At 40.8% G+C, this 20,442-nt stretch overlaps 1 protein-coding gene across 1 annotated transcript in view; it reads left to right on the top strand.

The window, feature by feature from the left end:
* LOC127858706 (hephaestin-like) overlaps window positions 1–16,823 on the top strand; it is a 47,319-nt gene extending 30,496 nt beyond the window's left edge. The window contains exons 7-16 of the mRNA XM_052395936.1: window positions 1,107–1,213; window positions 1,638–1,815; window positions 2,424–2,522; window positions 3,039–3,226; window positions 3,709–3,917; window positions 4,237–4,387; window positions 7,314–7,526; window positions 13,092–13,314; window positions 13,801–14,732; window positions 15,431–16,823. Of these exons, the coding sequence (XP_052251896.1) occupies window positions 1,107–1,213; window positions 1,638–1,815; window positions 2,424–2,522; window positions 3,039–3,226; window positions 3,709–3,917; window positions 4,237–4,387; window positions 7,314–7,526; window positions 13,092–13,314; window positions 13,801–14,732; window positions 15,431–15,636 (2,506 nt within the window). The 3' untranslated portion in view covers window positions 15,637–16,823. The remainder of the gene's footprint in view (window positions 1–1,106; window positions 1,214–1,637; window positions 1,816–2,423; window positions 2,523–3,038; window positions 3,227–3,708; window positions 3,918–4,236; window positions 4,388–7,313; window positions 7,527–13,091; window positions 13,315–13,800; window positions 14,733–15,430) is intronic.
* The last annotated feature ends 3,619 nt before the right edge of the window (window positions 16,824–20,442 follow it).

The following is a 20,442-nucleotide window of genomic DNA, read 5'->3' as shown; positions in this document are numbered from 1 at the left end:
CATTTATTAAGAAATACATAATTTATGTACCATATACGTAGGCCATTTTCATTTTTATGAGTTTTTTTGGTATGTACCAAATACGTTTTGGCGAGCATAGAAAAACTTATTCCAACCGAATATGGTACAATGTTTGTACCATATTCGGTCGAAAATTGTACCATCTTCGGTCCGAGTATGGTACATTTGTACCATATTCGGCCGAATATGGTACAAATGTACCATATTCGTTTTTGTACCAAATACGGTCCGACAATGCACAATTACTCCAATTCTTGCACACAAACACCCCAGCCCTTTTCATACACATTTCCATTCTACATACACACCTTTTCTAAAAAAAATCCAACACATTTTATTTCAAGACTTTTCATGTCTAAAGTCATACGTTATCTATATAATTTTAGATAGAGACATGCAAAGCTATTATCACATATTATACATTGTTCTACAATTACGTTAAACATTTGTAACTTCATGGAGAAAAAAAAACATCATGCATTTTTTTCTTCTTTTTTTCAATGTGTCATGATTGTGAACAGATTTCATGAAAATGTATAACACTTTTTACTTTATTTTATTGACGCTTGGATTTATTTAATTTTTGCTCCGGTCAGATATAAAGGATCTGTCACGAGTGGTCATATCATACCATATTTTATTAAACGAGTTCAGGAATTTTGTTAGTACTTACTAACGAATTTCCTGGACGAGTTTAATAAAATATGGTATGAAATGACAACGAGTGTCAGATATGTTTTATCGCATGCTTTTAAATAAGCAAATTAAATAAATATTTACGCAAACATAATGATAAATCCCGAATTATGTTTACATTTTGTGACGTCATTTGACGTTGCAACGTCATTTCAGCAAAATAAAAAATGCGATTGGTCAACGCATAAAAAGTATATTACACACGTGTAAGGTAAAAATATTCGTAATGGTAATAAAACATGGGAAACAGGGTATGGCATGTGATACAATTATATTTTGTATTATTTTTTGTATAATACTGACGATAGAAATATGAATACTGACATGAAAAACAACAACAACCTTATAAACAATATAATAAAAATTGTCCATCTGACGTTTTACCTCAGCATGGACGCCGTTGGTGTGTACCCAGCAACGTTCACAGCGATTACCATGGTTCCAATCAACATTGGTACCTGGCTTCTCGTGTGTAGGAACAACGATCATTACCACGGTAAGGGAACCAGACTAGTGTTTGAACTGTCATTTTTATATTACTTTGATTGAAATATGATTATATGTTTTACAAGCTAATGGTTCTTGCTTTAAATTTATTATTTTATGACTTCAAAACGAAAAAAGGAGGTTAGTAGGTTTCATAGAGAATATAATATTTTTTGAACACATATAATCTTTATTTTATGAAAATGCAGCCAAAATCTTGATATATACACAGACACATTGATTTAAGAGACACCCAGCATGGTCTTCAAACAAAATGATTTGGAGCCACTGATAATTCGACTTGCTTTTAAACAAATCTAAACTCCCGTCGGCTATTTCTGTCTTCCCTTTGTTAAATTGGCTCAGGCAGGCGCATGGAAGAGTTGCAAATGTACACAAGTCTACCAAGTGTAACTATTAATTGTTAATTGCAGACGGTATGACGGCGTTTTTTCACGTGAAACAGTGCTCTCCGGATCCACTTCCCGAAACGCCGCCTGGGAAACGAAAGCGCTACTACATCGCGGCCCAGGAAGTAAACTGGAACTACAAGCCCGGCGGTAAGGACCTCTTCACTTCCGGGAAGGTTGATATGGATCATGGCTTCTCCAGGTAGGGAAGAAAAAACAACAATATCAATAAAAATTGCATGCAATTCTAAAAATTACAGCTTTGTCTTTTGTAGAATCCGTCTTGTGAAGATGCGCCAACTGTCAGCTGCATATGTCTAGTTACTAAATTGATGCAATCGGATATAATACGGCTAATTACAAATAATTAAGCCGCCAGTAAATTTATTTCTATCCGTGTAAAGGACAAGCGCAGAAATACGGATGTTGGCTTGCACTAACTATCGAAATGTTTTACGAAGTTTAAATGTGGTAGACAGAGAACACAAGAGCAGTAAATATCAAAAGCGAAGTATCGTTTATTGTTTAAGTTCTTTGACAATACACATGTATAATAATTAGTATAATAGTTTACGTTAATATTTGTTAACCGAAGATAGAGCGAGAGAGAGAGAAAGTACCAAATGAAAATAAATAATAACTAGATATATGAAACCCATGCGTAGACGAAACAAAAATAAAACAAATGTATCAAAGAGGCAAAACGTGTGTTTACCGAGCCTTATGATGAATGGATTCACTTACCATCTCTGATACCTACACAGTGCACATGCCTTTACTCACGTCGCTGCTGCTGTTGTGTGCTTGCAGTAACGCCCATCACCACCAGCACCACGGCGACCACCACGACAGCGTGGGCAACACGTACAAGAAGGCGGTCTACGTCGAGTACGAGGACAGTGCGTTCACGTTAGTACTGTCTTTTAATCGTGTTCATGTTCGGCGTTAATCTTATTGTCATCATTGTTCTCATCAGCATTGTCAAATATACGTAACGTTCCGAATGACATTTGGAAAAACGTGTTCTAACGTCATGCGCGGTTTTGCACAACGTGTAACATGTTTAATTTTCATTTGTTTTGGTTGTTGCAAATGCATTGATGTCAAATAATATGGTTTTTTAAAGAGTGAACACGGATGTTAATGATAAATGAAATTTAATTTTGCGGTCGTATGCCAGTGTGTTGTATCGCACTGATAAAGTGACATCGCATGCAACTCACCGTGCGGGCCGGTGGAAAACAGCATTTGCTCGTGCAATACCACACCCCAATATTGTAATATTTTCTATATATCATCGTGACTAAAAGAGAGTATTGATAAATGTTTATAATCAAGATAATTCTCGAAATTTTCAATTTTATATTTAATCATAAGCAGAGACTAATATGTGGATTCTTAACGCCGCCTTGTATCCCATGACAGGCGGATGAAGCCCCGCCCCCTGGACGAGGAGCACCTGCACATGATGGGCCCGCCAATCAAAGTGGAGGTGGGCGACACGGTGGAGGTGGTGTTCCACAACAACGCCTCTCGCCCCTACTCCATTTTCCCCCACGGCGTCGGCTTCGACAAGTCCATGGAGGGATCTGTTTACTACACCGCCGACAGTGGTAAGTGTACAACGGACATACTAGTTATCGCGTGTGCTAATTTTTAAATTTAAATTCATTGTATTGTAATTTTTGAATATAACTCTGTAATATCACCCTCTCTGGTATAGTAACTCTAATATCAATCCTATAATATCACTCATACTGACGTCGTAAACAAAGTATTGCTCGGTATAACGTCGTTGCGATTATATCATCTCTTATGTCGTCGTACCTATAAAAATGACACGTTATGTCCTCGTAGCAGCATCATTACTCGTAAGGACTTCGTATTACATATATCAGTAATTATGAAGTACTAGCAATTACATCATTCATTACGATGTAGTAGCACTATTTTCATTCATTACACCACTCGTAATTGTGTCGTAGCATTATTATCACTCGTTATGGCGTCGTCGTAGTATAACCACTCGTTTTGACGAGCAAATGAACAAGCCAACATTCAAGATGCATGGCAGCTCTTTTCTTTCTCCATGCAGACGTTCCATACGGACTGATTACCCGGGAAGGTGAGACGACCACGTACCGGTTCACCGTGCCCTGGACCGCAGCACCCACCGTGGACGATCCGAATTGCTTGTCGTACACGTATCACTCCGCGGTGGAAGTGCGCAAGGATACAAACAGTGGTTTAATAGGTCCGCTTCTCGTCTGCAAACCGGGCTCGCTCAATGAAAAGGACAAACAGGTGATTATATATAACTTGTAGAAGAAATATATTAACATAAAACATTAGATATTGCAAAGTACAATTTTCTTGCGGATTTTCATTGCATAAAGCACTGGATTGTAGCATTTGATGTGACAATACGGGTTATTTTACAATTGGACAATGATTTTTATCTCTCTGTACGTGCCATTTGAATTATAACTCTACAATATTTGTTGAAAGTCGGGCGTTACAACCCTCGAAAACCCCCTTTCCCGTCCTTGAAACCAATAATAGACATACCTGCTTGACCGCATCGTCACTGCTTACAAACATAAGTTCATGTCTGAACTCGCAGATTCACGTAAACAAGGAGATCTTTATCCTGATCGCCGTCATCGACGAGAATCTCTCCTACTACATCGACGACAGCGTTCGCATGTTCGCCCCCGAGAAGGTCAACCTCGACAAGAACGACGAGGCTTTCAAACACGGCAACCTTATACACGGTACGTCACTTCGAATACGACGTCATTGTTGACGAACGTTACAAACGACTACATTTACACTAAAACATCTCATACAGAGTGTTTACATTAAATGTTACATTATTTACAAACAACAATGTTATACAAGGAAGGTCACTTAATGTATTATGTCATCTCTGATAAATACTCCTCTGTATGGTAGGTCAAATGACATGTAAAGCCATTAACGCTTGGAAATCACATGCACTATATAGATCACGTCAACTGTGATGTCACGTGCGCCTTGCGTCATGTTACATATGACGTAATTAACATCCGCATATTCAAGAGATGTCACGTCTAATATGACGTCATTAACCGAAGATTATCTCATACTTGCATTTATTTTTTGATATGACGTCATTCAAACAAGACATTTTTTGCATGACAGTCGCCTCATGTATAACGATGTTTACGCTTAGTAAGTGAAAAAAAGTGCGTCACTCTATATATGACATCATTAAAAGACGATGATGTAAGGTTATTTTACATATTTAGTCATTTACTGCAGACATACACTTCAAGATATATGTGACTTTGCGAACTTTACGAAATCCTTAGAAGATAAGGTAAATTCATCGCTGACTTCATTCGACAGTCTTATACACAATATTATATACCTCACTCTATTTTCCAAGAGAGCATTCGCCATTATGATGTACGATTTCTGTTATGATTTCTATAAAACATATTTATCTCAGATGATTAAAATATAAATAAGCAAGTACATACATGTTTATGATAATGTAATTACTTTTTAACATCGCTGTGAACAAAATTATTTTCTAAAACGTGTTTGTGTTATTCTAAATTCACACAAGAGATGCTAAGATAAGGCAATATCAAATGTATTTCTGATAAACAAATACAACTTATATTTGAAGTTAACATGGGGCTTTCTTTGATACCTCCTAAGTTTTTGTTTGTTTACCACGTGTTTCAGTTAAATTATTTCTAAAAGGCGTGATAGGCAACCGTTTATCTGTGGAGAAAAACAAACTTGTACATATTTGGAATGCACATGTCGGGTAAAACCAGGCTGCCTTGGCAAGAGCGTGCTATTTCGCACGTAAAGTCTTAACGAACGTGATACATATTGACAAATTAACAAAGACATGATAATAGTGTGTTTAGTTCTTTTTTTATATTTTGCAGCACGATTTCCAGATATGTGATTTGTGTTTATTACTCAGTTCTTTTTATGTCCCCCACCCACTATAGTGGGGGACATATTGTTTTTGCCCTGTCTGTTGGTCTGTACGTTGGTCTGTTTGCTCCAACTTTAACATTTGCAATAGCTGTTTCAATATTTAAGATAGCAACTTGATATTTGACATGCATGTGTATCTCATGGAGCTGCACATTTTGAGTGGTGAAAGGTCAAGGTCATCCTTCAAGGTCAGAGGTCAAGTATATGTGGCCAAAATCGCTCATTTGATGAATACTTTTGCAATATTGAAGATAGCTACTTGATATTTGGCATGCATGTGTATCTCATGGAGCTGCACATTTCGAGTGGTGAAAGGACAGTGTCAAGGCCATCCTTCAAGGTCAGAGGTCAAATATATGTGGCCAAAATCGCTCATTTTACGAATACTTTTGCAATATTGAAGATAGCAACTTGATATTTGGCATGCATGTGTATCTCATGGAGCAGCACATTTTGAGTGGTGAAAGGTCAAGGTCAAGGTCATCCTTCAAGGCCAAAGGTCAAAAAAATAAATTCAAAGCAGCGCAGAAGGGGGCATAGTGTTTCCGACAAACACATTTCTTGTTTTAATTAAACTAACAGTCGTTAAGATCACATATACGTCATTATTATGAGTATCTCGTAACTGTTCAGTACAATGTCACGTAGCTACATGGAAACGATGTGGCTGCCGTTTAGGTGAACGTGACCTTGTTATCCCCCGCCGTAGGCGAAGGGAAAATGTTTAGGCGTTTTCCGTCCATCCGTCCGTCCGTCTTTCCGTCCTTCGGTCTTTCCGTCCTTCCGTCCGTCCGGCACTTTTGTGTCCGGAGCCATATCTTGGAAGTGCTTTGGCTGATTTCATTGAAACTTGGTAGGAGTATATATGTATATGAATAAGAGGATGATGCACGCCAAATGGCATTGTACACCATCGGATAATAACGGAGTTATGGCCCTTTGTATCTTGAAAAAATGCTTTTTTTGTGTGTCCGGAGCCATATCTTGGAAGTGCTTTGACGGATTTCATTGGAACTTGGTATGAGTATATATATGGATAAGAGGTTGATGCACGTTGGCGTTGTCCATCCGTCCAGAAAACTTTTGTGTCTAGAAGTATAATGGCGGGGGATATCAATTCAACGAATTTGCTTGTTGGTATTGTCTTTTGTCGTAGAGCATCAGTTCCCATGAAGGCTTGTTTGTAAACGAACGCCATTACGTGTTCAATGGAAAAAAACGATTGATACATGTAAGATATTGGTCCTGCCAGACGATTTCTGACTTATTTTATAAACATTTCATGGATTAAAGCGATTTAAAAACTAAAAGGGTACTGACAATACCCTGGGAATGGGTTAAACCTGTTGTCGTCACTTAGTTTTATTTTGAAACCTTCGAGCATGCATTGAGAATTCCATGAATCTTACTGAACGCAGTCTATTTCGGTGGTATTTTACGTAGGTGCATTTTCATGAATCTTAAATGTAAAATCAGACGATTTCCGTGGAAAACATATGAGAAAAACATGTTCGCTTGTACTTTACATTACCATTGTCGATACAATGCTTCGTTTAAGGCGGAATCAAAGGCAGTGTTTCAAAATAATTTATGTGAATGATCCTGAACGGGCTAAGTACATTTTATTTATACGTAGAAACATTTTAATGGGTTGTTTTGTAACAAATGGTTTTATATGAATAACGTATCATTTTTCAGCTATCAACGGTCGCATATATGGGACCCTAAATGGTATCGACATGTGCCTAGGAGACCGGGTATCGTGGCACTTCCTGGGCATAGGGAGTAGCAAGGACCTGCATGGGGTCGCCCTTGAAGGGAACGCCATGGCGGTGAACGGGCGCACCCTGGATAGCCGAATCATCATCCCAGGGCTGGGATTCACTGGGTATATGCACCCGGACAATGTAGGTGCGTGCGTGTGAGAATTGTGGAGGCGTGAGGAATGTGGGCGTGTTGTGTGAGAATTGTGGGTGTTTAGTAATTGTTGAAATGTTATGTGAGATTGATGTGCGTTTCGTGTTAGCATTGCGCGGTGTAGTGTGAGAATGGTTGGCGTGCTCTGTGAGAATTGTCGGGTGAGACTGATTAATGTGTTGTACGAGAATGGTGGGCGCGTTGTGTGATAGTGGTGGGAGTGTTGTGTGAGATTGATGATCGCGTTGTGTTACACTGGTGGGTGTGTTGTGTGAGAATGGTTGGTGTGTTGTGTGAGACTGGTGGGCGTGTTGTGCGAGATTGGTGATCGCTTTGTGTGACACTGCTTGGCGTGTTGTGTGAGACTGGTGGAAGTGTTGTGTCAGATTGGTGGGCGCATTGTGTCCGATTGGTGGGCATGTTGTGTGGGAATGGTGGACGTGTTGTGTGATTGGTAGACGTGTTGTTTCCGATTGGGTGGCGTGTTGTGTGAGACTGTTTTGCGTGTTGTGTGAGTATGGTGGTGAGTATGGTGGGTGTGTTGTGTTCGATTGGTGGGCGTATTGCGTGAGATTGGTGGACGTGTTGTGTGAGATTGGTGGACGTGTTGTGTGAGTATGGTTGGCCTGTTGTGTGAGATTGGTGGACTTGTTGCGTGAGATTGGTGGACGTGTTGTGAGAGTATTGTGGGCGTGCTGTGTGAGTATTGTTGGCCAGTTGTGGAGATTGGTGGACGTGCTGTGTGAGTATGGTAGGCCTGTTGTGTGAGTATGGTGGGCCTGTTGTGTGAGTATGATGGGCGTGTTGTGTGAGTATGGTGGACGTGTTGTGTGAGTATGGTGGGCCTGTTGTGTGAGTATGGCGGACGTGTTGTGTGAGTATGGTGGACGTGTTGTGTGAGTATGGTGGGCGTGTTGTGTGAGTATGGTGGACGTGTTGTGTGAGTATTGTGGGCGTGTTGTATGGGATTGGTGGACGTGTTGTGTGAGATTGGTGGACGTGTTGTGTGAGTATGATGGGCGTGTTGTTTGAGATTGGTGGACGTGTTGTGTGAGTATGGTGGGCCTGTTGTGTAAGTATGGTGGACGTGTTGTGTGAGTATTGTGGGCGTGTTGTGTGGGATTGGTGGACGTGTTGTGTGAGTATGGTACGCCTGTTGTGTGAGTATGGTACGCCTGATGTGTGAGTATGGTGGGCCTGTTGTGTGAGAATGGTAGGCGTGTTGTGTGAGTATGGTGGGCGTGTTGTGTGAGTATGGTAGGCGTGTTGTGTGAGTATGGTAGGCCTGTTGTGTGAGTATGGTGGGCGTGTTGTGTGAGTATGGTAGGCATGTTGTGGTAGTATGGTAGGCCTGTTGTGTGAGTAAGGTGGGCCTGTTGTGTGAGTATGGTAGGCGTGTTGTGTGAGTATGGTGGGCGTGTTGTGGTAGTATGGTGGGCATGTTGTGTGAGTATGGTAGGCGTGTTGTGTGAGTATGGTAGGCGTGTTGTGGTAGTATGGTGGGCCTGTTGTGTGAGATTGGTGGACGTGTTGTGTGAGTATGGTGGACGTGTTGTGTGAGATTGGTGGGCCTGTTGTGTGAGATTGGTGGACGTGTTGTGGTAGTATGGTACGCCTGTTGTGTGAGTATGGTAGGCGTGTTGTGTAAGTATGGTAGGCGTGTTGTGTGAGTATGGTAGGCGTGTTGTGGTAGTATGGTGGGCGTGTTGTGTGAGATTGGTGGACGTGTTGTGTGAGTATGGTACGCCTGTTGTGTGAGTATGGTACGCCTGTTGTGTGAGTATGGTAGGCGTGTTGTGTGAGTATGGTAGGCGTGTTGTGGTAGTAAGGTGGGCGTGTTGTGTGAGATTGGTGGACGTGTTGTGTGAGTATGGTAGGCCTGTTGTGTGAGATTGGTGGGCCTGTTGTGTGAGTATGGTAGGCGTGTTGTGTGAGTATGGTGGGCGTGTTGTGTCAGTATGGTAGGCGTGTTGTGGTAGTATGGTAGGCGTGTTGTGTGAGTATGGTGGGCCTGTTGTGTGAGTATGGTTGGCGTGTTGTGTGAGTATGGTGGGCGTGTTGTGGTAGTATGGTAGGCATGTTGTGTGAGTATGGTGGGGGTGTTGTGGTAGTATGGTAGGCATGTTGTGTGAGTATGGTGGGCGTGTTGTGTGAGTATGGTAGGCAAGTTGTGTGAATATGGTAGGCGTGTTGTGGTAGTATGGTGGGCTTGTTGTGTGAGTATGGTGGGCCTGTTGTGTGAGATTGGGTGGATGTGTTGTGTGAGTATGGTTAGCCTGTTGTGTGAGTATGGTAGGCGTGTTGTGTGAGTATGGTTGGCCTGTTGTGTGAGTATGGTAGGCCTGTTGTGTGAGTATGGAGGGCCTGTTGTGTGAGATTGGTGGATGTGTTGTGTGAGTATTGTAGGCCTGTTGTGTAAGTATGGTAGGCCTGTAGTGTGAGTATGGTAGGCCTGTTTTGTGAGTATGGTAGAACTGTTGTGTGAGTATGGTAGGCGTGTTGTGTGAGTATGTTGGGCCTGTTGTGTGAGATTGGTGAATGTGTTGTGTGAGTATGGTGGGCCTGTTGTGTGAGTATGGTTGGCGTGTTGTGTGAGATTGGTGGACGTGTTTTTGAGTATGGTAGGCCTGTAGTGTGAGTATTGTAGGCCTGTTGTGTGAGTATGGTTGGCGTTTTGTGTGAGTATGGTGGGCCTGTTGTGTGAGATTGGTGGACGTGTTGTGTGATATTAGTGGATGTGTTGTGTGAGTATGGTAGGCCTGTTGTGTAAGTATGGTAGGCTTGTAGTGTGAGTATGGTAGGCGTGTTGTGTGAGTATGGTAGGCGTGTTGTATGAGTATGGTAGGCGTGATGTGTGAGTATGGTGGACGTGTGTGTGAGTATTGTGGGGGTGTTGTGTGGGATTGGTGGATGTGTTGTGTGAGCATGGTGGGCCTGTTGTGTAAGTATGGTGGGCCTGTTGTGATAGTTTGGTAGGCGTGTTGTGTGAGTATGGTGGACGTGTGTGTGAGTATTGTGGGCGTGTTGTGTGAGATTGGTGGATGTGTTGTGTGAGTATGGTAGGCCTGTTGTGTAAGTATGTTGGGCCTGTTCTGTGAGTATGGTAGGCGTGTTGTGTGAGTATGGTAGGCGTGTTGTGTGAGTATGGTAGGCGTGATGTGTGAGTATGGTGGATGTGTGTGTGAGTATTGTGGCCTGTTGTGTGGGATTGGTGGACGTGTTGTGTGAGCATGGTGGGCCTGTTGTGTGAGTATGGTGGGCCTGTTGTGTGAGTATGGTAGGCGTGTTGTGTGAGATTGGTAGGCGTGTTAAGTGAGTATGGTAGGCGTGTTGTGTGAGTATGGTAGGCGTGTTCTGTGAGTATGGTGGGCGTGTTGTGGTAGTATGGTAGGCGTGTTGTGTTAGATTGGTGGACGTGTTGTGTGAGTATGGTAGGCGTGTTGTGTGAGTATGATAGGCGTGTTGTGTGAGTATGGTAGGCGTGTTGTGTGAGTATGGTAGGCGTGATGTGTAAGATTGGTGGACGAGTTGTGTGAGTATGGTAAGCGTGTTGTGTGAGTATGGTAGGCGTGTTGTGTGAGTATGGTGGGCGTGTTGTGTGAATTGGTGGACGTGTTATGTGAGTATGTTAGGCGTGTTGTGTAAGATTGGTGGACGTGTTGTGTGAGTATGGTAGGCGTGTTGTGTAAGTATGGTGGATGTGTTGTGTGAGTATGGTAGGCCTGTTGTGTGAGTATGGTAGGTGTTTGTGTGATATTAATGGACGTGTTGTGTGAGTATGGTAGGCCTGTTGTGTGAGTATGATAGGCGTGTTGTGTGAGTATGGTTGGCATGTTGTGTGAGATTGTAGGACGTGTTGTGTGAGTATGGTGGGCCTGTTGTGTGAGTATGGTAGGCCTGTTGTGTGAGTATGGTGGGGCCTGTTGTGTGAGATTGGTGGACGTGTTGTGTGAGTATGGTGGGCGTGTTGTGTATAATTGGTGGATGTGTTGTGTGAGTATGGTAGGCGTGCTGTGTGAGTATAGTGGGCCTGTTGTGTGAGTATGGTGGGCCTGTTGTGTGAGATTGGTGGACGTGTTATGTGAGTATAGTAGGCGTGTTGTGTGACATTGGTGAATGTGTTGTGTGAGTATGGTGTGCGTGTTGTGTGAGATCGGTGGACGTGTTGTGTGAGTATGGTGTGTGTATTGTGTGAGATTTGTGGACGTGTTGTGTGAGTATGGTGGGCGTGTTGTGTTAGATTGGTGGATGTGTTGTGTGAGTATGGTAGGCGTGTTGTGTGAGTATGGTGGGCCTGTTATGTGAGATTGGTGGGCATGTTGTGTGAGTATGGTGGGCCTGTTTGGAGAGTATGGTAGGCGTGTTGTGTGAGTATGGTGGGCCTGTTTTGTGAGATTGGTGGATGTGTTGTGTGAGTATGGTGGGCCTGTTGTTTGAGTATGGTTGGCGGGTTGTGTGAGTATGGTGGGCCTGTTGTGTGAGATTGGGTGGATGTGTTGTGTGAGTATGGTTGGCCTGTTGTGTGAGTATGGAAGGCCTGTTGTGTGAGTATGGTGGGCGTGTTGTGTGAGATTGGTGGACGTGTTGTGTGAGTATGGTACGCCTGTTGTGTGAGTATGGTAGGCCTGTTGTGTGAGTATGGTAGGCCTGTTGTGTGAGTATGGTAGGCGTGTTGTGTGAGATTGGTGGGCCTGTTGTGTGAGTATGGTAGGCCTGTTGTGTGAGTATGGTGGGCGTGTTGTGTGAGTATGGTGGGCCTGTTGTGTGAGTATGGTAGGCGTGTTGTGTGAGTATGGTAGGCGTGTTGTGTGAGTATGGTAGGCGTGTTGTGTGAGATTGGTGGACGTATTGTGTGAGTATGGTAGGCGTGTTGTGTGAGTATGGTAGGCGTGTTGTCTGAGTATGGTAGGCGTGTTGTGTGAGTATGGTAGGCGTGTTGTGTGAGTATGGTGGGCGTGTTGTGTGAGATTGGTTGACGTTTTGTGTGAGTATGGTACGCCTGTTGTGTGAGTATGGTTGGCCTGTTGTGTGAGTATGGTGGGCCTGTTGTGTAAGTATGGTGGGCGTGTTGTGTAAGATTGGTGTACGTGTTGTGTGAGTATGGTACGCCTGTTGTGTGAGTATGGTGGGCGTGTTGTGTGAGTATGGTAGGCGTGTTGTGTGAGTATGGTGGGCCTGTTGTTCGAGATTGGTGGACGTGTTGTTTGAGATTGGTGGCCAGGTTGTATTTTCCGATGAATAATATGTTTTTGTTTAGAAATCCAAAATTTTAAAAGTGGTATACAATTCGTTGTTTCGTAATCTTAATGTTAATTAATAGCGTTTACCAGGACCGGAGACACCTCGGCGCTGATAATCATTATTTGATCACGAATACAATGCTTCGTTGAACCGTTGAACTTATTTTATCTACACCTCGTCCCAATTTTTTTTTAACCACAAAACTTCCTTAAAGCCCTAATCGAACTGACTATACGCATTTTGTCTTCATCTAATTCGAATATTTATTGAACCCCATAACACGAGCTCGCTCTTACCTATACCCGTATACCACTGCAGGCCACTGGGCGCTGTACTGCCACACTGAACACCACCTGATGGCCGGCATGTCCGCAATCTACAACGTGAACGTTTGTCCGGGTCCGCAGAGCCTTCCTGTCGTCCCCATGAAACCGTCGGGCGCCGTCCGTCGGTATTACATCGCCGCTGTCGAGGTCGAGTGGGACTACGCGCCGTCGGGATTGGACAAGATCCAGGGCAAAGGCCTGAACGACCCGGACTCGTGAGTGTTATGTGATCCGGCAGTGCTGAACGATTTGTTATCTAACAAAGTAGTCCCCAACATGAGTGCAGTGTGGTAAAAAAATAGTTATCGTTTCGTATCAAAAACTGTTTTTCAGATCATTTTGTGATCTGAACAGTTTTTGTTATTTCATTTTTATCGACTAACAACTATGGGCCGTGGCTAACGCTATCGTGGTTTAGTCATTCGTATCATAACATGTTTTCATCGGTCGAAAAAAAACGATTTATGAAAAATGTCTTTCTTATAGATGTACCTGTTACTTCATTTGTACGACGTACATGTATACGTGTATACGTTATCTTGACAGTAACGTTGCGTATGTGAAGTAAAATACAAGTGGCATATATAGAAACGACTTATTAATAAAAGCTCAGATTTTGCAAACCTCAATATAATTACTTTCCGTCCTTTTGCATGGAATTATTTAAGTGTCTTGTTATGACTTTATGTTATACATTGTAGGCACGGTTACTTGTACACGAGAAACACTGGCGGTTTCTTGGGAACAACTTACAAGAAGGCCGTCTACAGAGAATTTACCGACGAGACATTCAGCCAGGAGAAGAAGCGCGGTTACCGTGAAATACATTTGGGACTCCTTGGTCCGTTCATACGCGCGGAGGTCGGTGACGTCATAGAGGTGATTTTCATGAACAAGGCGTCACATCCGTTCTCCATAAAACCGCACGGCGTCTTCACGAATAAAGGCAACGAAGGCATGAAATATAACGACCAATCAAATTTTGACGACGATGACGAAGTGCAACCCGGTAAAGTGTTCACATATCGCTGGACTGTTCCCCAGAGGGCGGGACCGGGACCCAACGAGCCCAACTGCATCGGATGGATATACCACTCTGGAGCAAACATGATTCGGGACGTCCCCACGGGTCTCTTTGGTCCCCTGGTCACATGCCGCCGCGGAATTCTGGACCCTCGCAACCAGCGGCTTGACCACCACACCCGCGAGTTTGCAATGGTGTATTACATCATCAACGAGAACCGGAGCTGGTACATCCGGGACAATATGAACCGCGTTCAGGGAACCATGGCGCCGCACGTGGAGTTCGAGGAAAGCAACATGATGAACAGCATCAACGGCTATCTCTTCGGTAATACACCGGGGATGGTTATGGAGGTTGGAGAGCACGTCACGTGGTATGTGCTGGGACTTGGCTCGGAGGATGACTTTCACACCGCACACTTTCACGGTCAGACGTACGTGCACCGCACGTCCAAGTCGCACCGTGGGGACGTAGTCGAGGTGTTTCCCGGCACGTACGAGACCGTGGACATGTTCACCGACAACCCCGGAACGTGGCTGGTACATTGTCACGTATTGGATCACCTGACTCACGGCATGGAGGCCAAGTACGCCGTCGTACCAAAAGGAGGTAAATATTCACATGCTCATACTTCCGGTTTGCATATTCTGCTCGGGTGGTATCGTGTGTTCGGCGATTTACACACGTGGTCAGCGTGTTCTAATAATGCAAAAGTATTCTCTTTGCTCGTATGCATTAAAAAGAGGTCTGATAAGTAATCTAAGTTTACTTTATAGTACATGTACTCATGTCTCATACTGCACTGTTATAAATATCCCCATGAATCTGTTTTCCTATTTATTGTTTTATGATAAAGTCTAATAATAATAATAATAATAATAATAATAATAATAATAATAATAATAATAAGGATAATAATAATACATGTAATAATAATTTTATTTGTGCACATAACATATCAATACATTCAACAGTGAACAATTTTTAACAATTCAGATATATCACAGATAGTTTCCATCAGAGATCATACTACATATATATAAATATGATAAATACTCTTTCACATTTTATCACACTTACTGGTCGATGTTACATTATATTTAATTGTAGAAATATGAGTGCACTGGATTACCCGTAAAGTTTTGACGATAAATCGTACAAAACTTATTTCCAACGGGGTCCAAAGCCGTCACATGTCGATCTAAGTGACGCAAAAGTATGTCATAAATTCGACATATATGAAGAGTGATATCTTGTTTCATGCTTATACCCGAACCATGCTTGGATACATATTTGTATGTTTCAAGCTCTCCAACCCCTTGAGGACGCCGAAAGCGACCGCAAGCTCCCCATCGTGCTACACAAACTTCCGGTTGTGACGTCCTCTGAATACATCGCCACGCCTACAAAGCGAGAACCCATCGATCAGCTTAGAAAGACAAACGTAATGAATCCTTCCAAACACGGTGAAGGGCGATGGGGCGATTCCTGCAAAAAATATAATCTCCCTTAAAAGCGACCATACTTCCGTTGCCAATAGCGACGATAAGACTGTGACACCGAACAAAGACCTTCTGCAGTTATACCAAATTGGTATTCTGCCGCAGCGCTGGCAAATACTTACCAACCCTAAAAGTCAGAATCTACCGAGAAAATAAATTTGTTCTGATGCATGTAATTTATTTTGTTATTCGCATATGTTTTGTTGGTGGTCACTTAATGAATACTTTTTGAGTCAAGGATCGGAAAATGTTTATGATTTTCATGATGATCAGAAAGTGAAATATGTTTTTGGATAAAAGGGGTTATTTTTGTTATTTTATAAATGCTTACTGTTCTTGGAGATACATGTATACCGGTAGAGGGCAGTTATGGTATAGTTGTGGCTAAACAAACCGTTCAACAAAAACAGGTATTGATGATGGAAGGTATAGTTTAAAATTGCCAACTTTGATATCAAACATTCAAGACGTAAAAAGTCAAATATTTTCCAGAATGAAAACACGCAGCTTAAACGGGTTAAGACGTCTGCTTGGTGTTTAATTTGAGAACAAACTGACTAAGGGCATCACAAAATAATATACTGGGAAAATGAGAACCAATACTAAAGATCCCGGAAACAAATCACATAAATCTCGACAGATGAAATATTACAATATTGAAATCCTCCTTTCTTACACGCATATTGCATTGTTTCTTAGCATACTGCCTCTGATATGTTATTAGGTTTGATCTTGAGTTATCTGAATTGCGAAATGAAGCTCACAGGAGTTAATCTCAGCACATCATCCATTTAAAGGGTTATCTTGCTGTCGCTGGAACAAATCAAAATCGTCCGCGATAAAATTGCCAAAATATGAATCAAGCATCTGCAGTGGGGCAAAAAGTCATGCATATACAAGATGATAAAAAAAAATTGATATATTTTTTCAAATATTTTGTTTTATTCTCGTTAACAATGTTTTCTGTGAAACCTATATAAAAATGTCAATTGTGTAGAAAAGGCACTGGTTTTCTAAATGAAAAAGTAATGATTTTGTATGATTCTAGTTGTGGTAAGGTAACGACTGTGAAGAGTTTGTGAACAGGTTACTGGATTCAATCCTTAACTCGACGTGTATAAATATATTAGGAAATTATTAAACCGTATCATGTGTGATAATAAGCTACAAATATTGTCATAAAACGAGCGATTCTTCATATAGTGCGTATTGTTTGTGCTTTTCATAAAATCCCGAGACATACGGCCTCTGGAAAATGCGACTGCTTTCGGACAAACAACATTGCCTGTATGCACACAGAACAATACACAATAAGAGGTTTAACGAGACCGCCAATTCTTGCACACGCTATTATTTCGGACACAAAAATGACCACATGTGGAAAGCTTTCGACTTTTTAAAGAAATATTGAAATAATAAGAGAGGAGTTACAAGCACAGTTGATGTCCTATAATTACAAGTAGATACGTGTACTGAAATGGGTTCATTTCTACGTGCCGATATACATGCGCACAATTCACATTCCACCTGTCGTCTACAACAATCCATACGGCTCGCACGCCAAAAACGTGTTGCGTCGAAAAACATAACACTAATTGCAAACAGCATACTCAGATAAACGACTAGCTTGCACGTCTTTGCGACTATGCGCAAAGGGTTTGCCGATTTATCATACATATTTTCTGGAAACGTGCAAGATTGAAAGAGTCGACAGTAAGACGACCTTTGTAATCACGTACACACGGTAAACGGCAACGGCAAAGGACGATGGGAACCAAAACACCTTGGTGAACAAACATGTCAGAATCTAACCTGAGCATATTTTGAATTAAATAAACACATTTGTTCATTTGTTTCAAATGTATTTAATGATATGAACAAGCATACACGGCAAAATGTTTTTAATATACGAAAGTGGCGTGTTTATCCACTGAAAAAATGTCGCCAGTTACGAGGACTAATACATGTCTATTTGGTTTGAAGACAAATAATAAAAGTATCAAATAATATCGGGGAAGTTAAGATACCACTTAAAACAAGTCACACAAATTTAAAAATTATCATTATTATTTTGTTAATCGACCAATTTATAAAAGAAATTAAAGGGTGGCTAGATTTTTTTACCATAGAGTAATAGTTTGAAATCCCTTTATAAACGACCACTTTAAAATGCTTTTTATTAATTTTTTTTTAACTTTTATTGTCAAAAACAATATGAACACTTATTTTGAAATTCAGTTCTAAATAAATACTTAGACCCTAATGGTATGGCTAGTTTTCACTCAAGGAGAATGATTCGAACAATTCATTTTTAATACCAAATATTAAATGGACCTTTTCACGTTTTGAATAATTGACAAAATAAAAAAAAACAGGTTTCAGATTCAGTCCTTTTCGTTGTAGTTAAGATTTATGATATTTGTGAGGAAACAGTAATACTGAACATTTACCATGCTCCAAAATATCCATTAAATGCATCTTTTAACGATTTAAAAACATGAAAATTATAAAGCGTTGCAACGTAAAACGATTGAATAATTTGGAGAGTTCTCTTGTTGTCGTTATTTTTTGTGACTCTACGAGAACTTTTTATATAAAGTATACAACGCGGTTGGCCGAATTGTCTAAGCGTTCGACTTTTACTTCAGGGGTATGTGGTTCGAGCCCAGTTGTGGGTTACTTTTGTTCTTTCTTTCTTTCATTTTATTCTTGTTTTTTACTACATAGCTTTGTATATCCAATAACAACATTTATCAATATAAAGCGTTTAATGAAAAACTTTACTACATTCAAACATCTGTGAAAAGGTCCCTTTAAGCGTCTGGGCCAAATGGTTTTAGCAAAAGAGTTGTCGCTTATTATTCCATTTAAACATGTGACACCTCAGACATGGGCAGTTTGGCAAGTTATACGAGGATTTGAATGAAATTATTTGGAGTAAAAAAATGCTCTGATATATATAGTCGTGATTACGCGGGAAAACGGTCGTGTTTTTGTTCTGTGTCGAATTCTGGAAATAAATTTAATTTAAATAAATATAGCGGTGTTTAGATTACTGGAATTATGTGGATAACTAATCCCTTATATATATCCTGATGGGTCGAAATAGAAATCGTTAACGAAAAGAAAGAAACAGTAGTGAAAATGACTGTAAATACGAACAGTAAAAAGATACAAAAACAAAGAGGCCCGTCCGGTGAGAATCAGATTTCGGACACTTCTTTCTCCGTTAGTGACTTACTTGTATATACAAACTCTGTGTTATACGGCGAGGAAGACAGTGAAGTATCGAATTCTAGTGTTTTTACAAATAACCAGGAATCATACGATCCACCGAAGGTTGACACCATGGCGGCAGCGCAGCCAACATTACATGGTGTAACAAGATAAGTATTGATGCAAAGCATCAAAGGGCGTCGGGAATTTCAGTGTAAAAGGCACTCAATGAAGTTACATGGAACGATTTTTTTCTACTGTAAATATTAATATATTAGCCGATTATTTTAAACAAAATAGAAAAAGATACTGGTATAACCATTATCTATGATTTGTGTTATAACCCCCAAATAACCATTATTTATGATGTTGTGTTATAACCCCCAAATAACCATTATCTATGATTTTGTGTTGTAACTCCCAAATATTTCATAGTTCATTTTATTTACATTGGTTTCCTTTTTTTTACTGGTATCCGTGTGCAGTTTTTATTAATGGAACAGAACTGTGTAGGTTTTAAAAAATCTGTTTCATCTTGTATGCGTAATTTCATATTTTTCTCAACTTAAAGGGGAGATGATTCTGAACTTATTCTGCCGTTGCTCATTTAAGATAGGGGTTGAGTACTCGTTGATATGAAAACACTGTAAAAGTTTGAAAAAAAATGAATGAAAACTGTAAATTGTATTAAGAAGCTGCATTTCACAATACTTTGAAATTCAGCAAAAGATCATAATAGATTTATTGCTCTGATATTCATCATTTTCAATAGGGTTCGAGTAATACTGATATAAAAACACTTAACAAGTTTGGAAAGATTTAGACGAAAGTTGTGAAATCTTTTAAACAAGTGGAAATTGTTTATTTTGTCAAATTTAATAGAAAAAAATTCTGGACTTATTGTCCCGATGTTTCTCATTTAAAATGAGGTTAAAATGCTCATTGCTATGAAGACACTGTAAGTTTGGAAAGAATCTGATGAAAAATGTTGACATAATCACCTAACCAAGCAGTTTTTCACTTTTATTTTTAAATTCAAAGAGACATAATTCTGGACTCTGGTCATTTATTGCTCATATAGAGTTTGGGTTGGGTCCTCATTGATAAAAAAACCCTGTGAAAGTTTGGGAACAATCGGATGAAAATGTTGGACTTGGAAGAAGGATTTAAAAATTTCTCAAATTCTAAGGAAGATAACTATGGCCGTAATGGTCAGATAATGCTAAAGGGCCCATACCATCTGGATAGTAATACGTGTCGCGCTTCGCGCTCTATATGTGGTTCTTAAAAAAAAACTCCGAGGAGTGCTTGACTCTAGGGAAACGGGTTGCTGGGACACAGCTCCTCCTTGATAAGCGGCTGCTTCCTTTATCGCAACTCATTGTTACAATCAATAATACGTGTCGCGCTTCGCGCTCTATATGTGGTAGGGAAAGGCCTATGATAGACAACCATACAAATACATGGATAATAGATGTGTTATTTGCATTTATTTGTTAATATAAAAACACGTGTATTTTTTAAAAGATATTTTAGTGATGTAAGAAAGATATTTAAGTGATGTGATCAAAAAATTGTCAGCCGCCGAACTGTTCCGTTCG

This window comes from Dreissena polymorpha, chromosome 14 (genome assembly GCF_020536995.1).
Source record: "Dreissena polymorpha isolate Duluth1 chromosome 14, UMN_Dpol_1.0, whole genome shotgun sequence".
In the NCBI taxonomy this organism is placed as follows: Eukaryota; Metazoa; Mollusca; class Bivalvia; order Myida; family Dreissenidae; genus Dreissena; species Dreissena polymorpha.
Note: the sequence above shows the minus strand (reverse complement) of the source record. Positions and strands in the feature narration are given on the sequence as shown.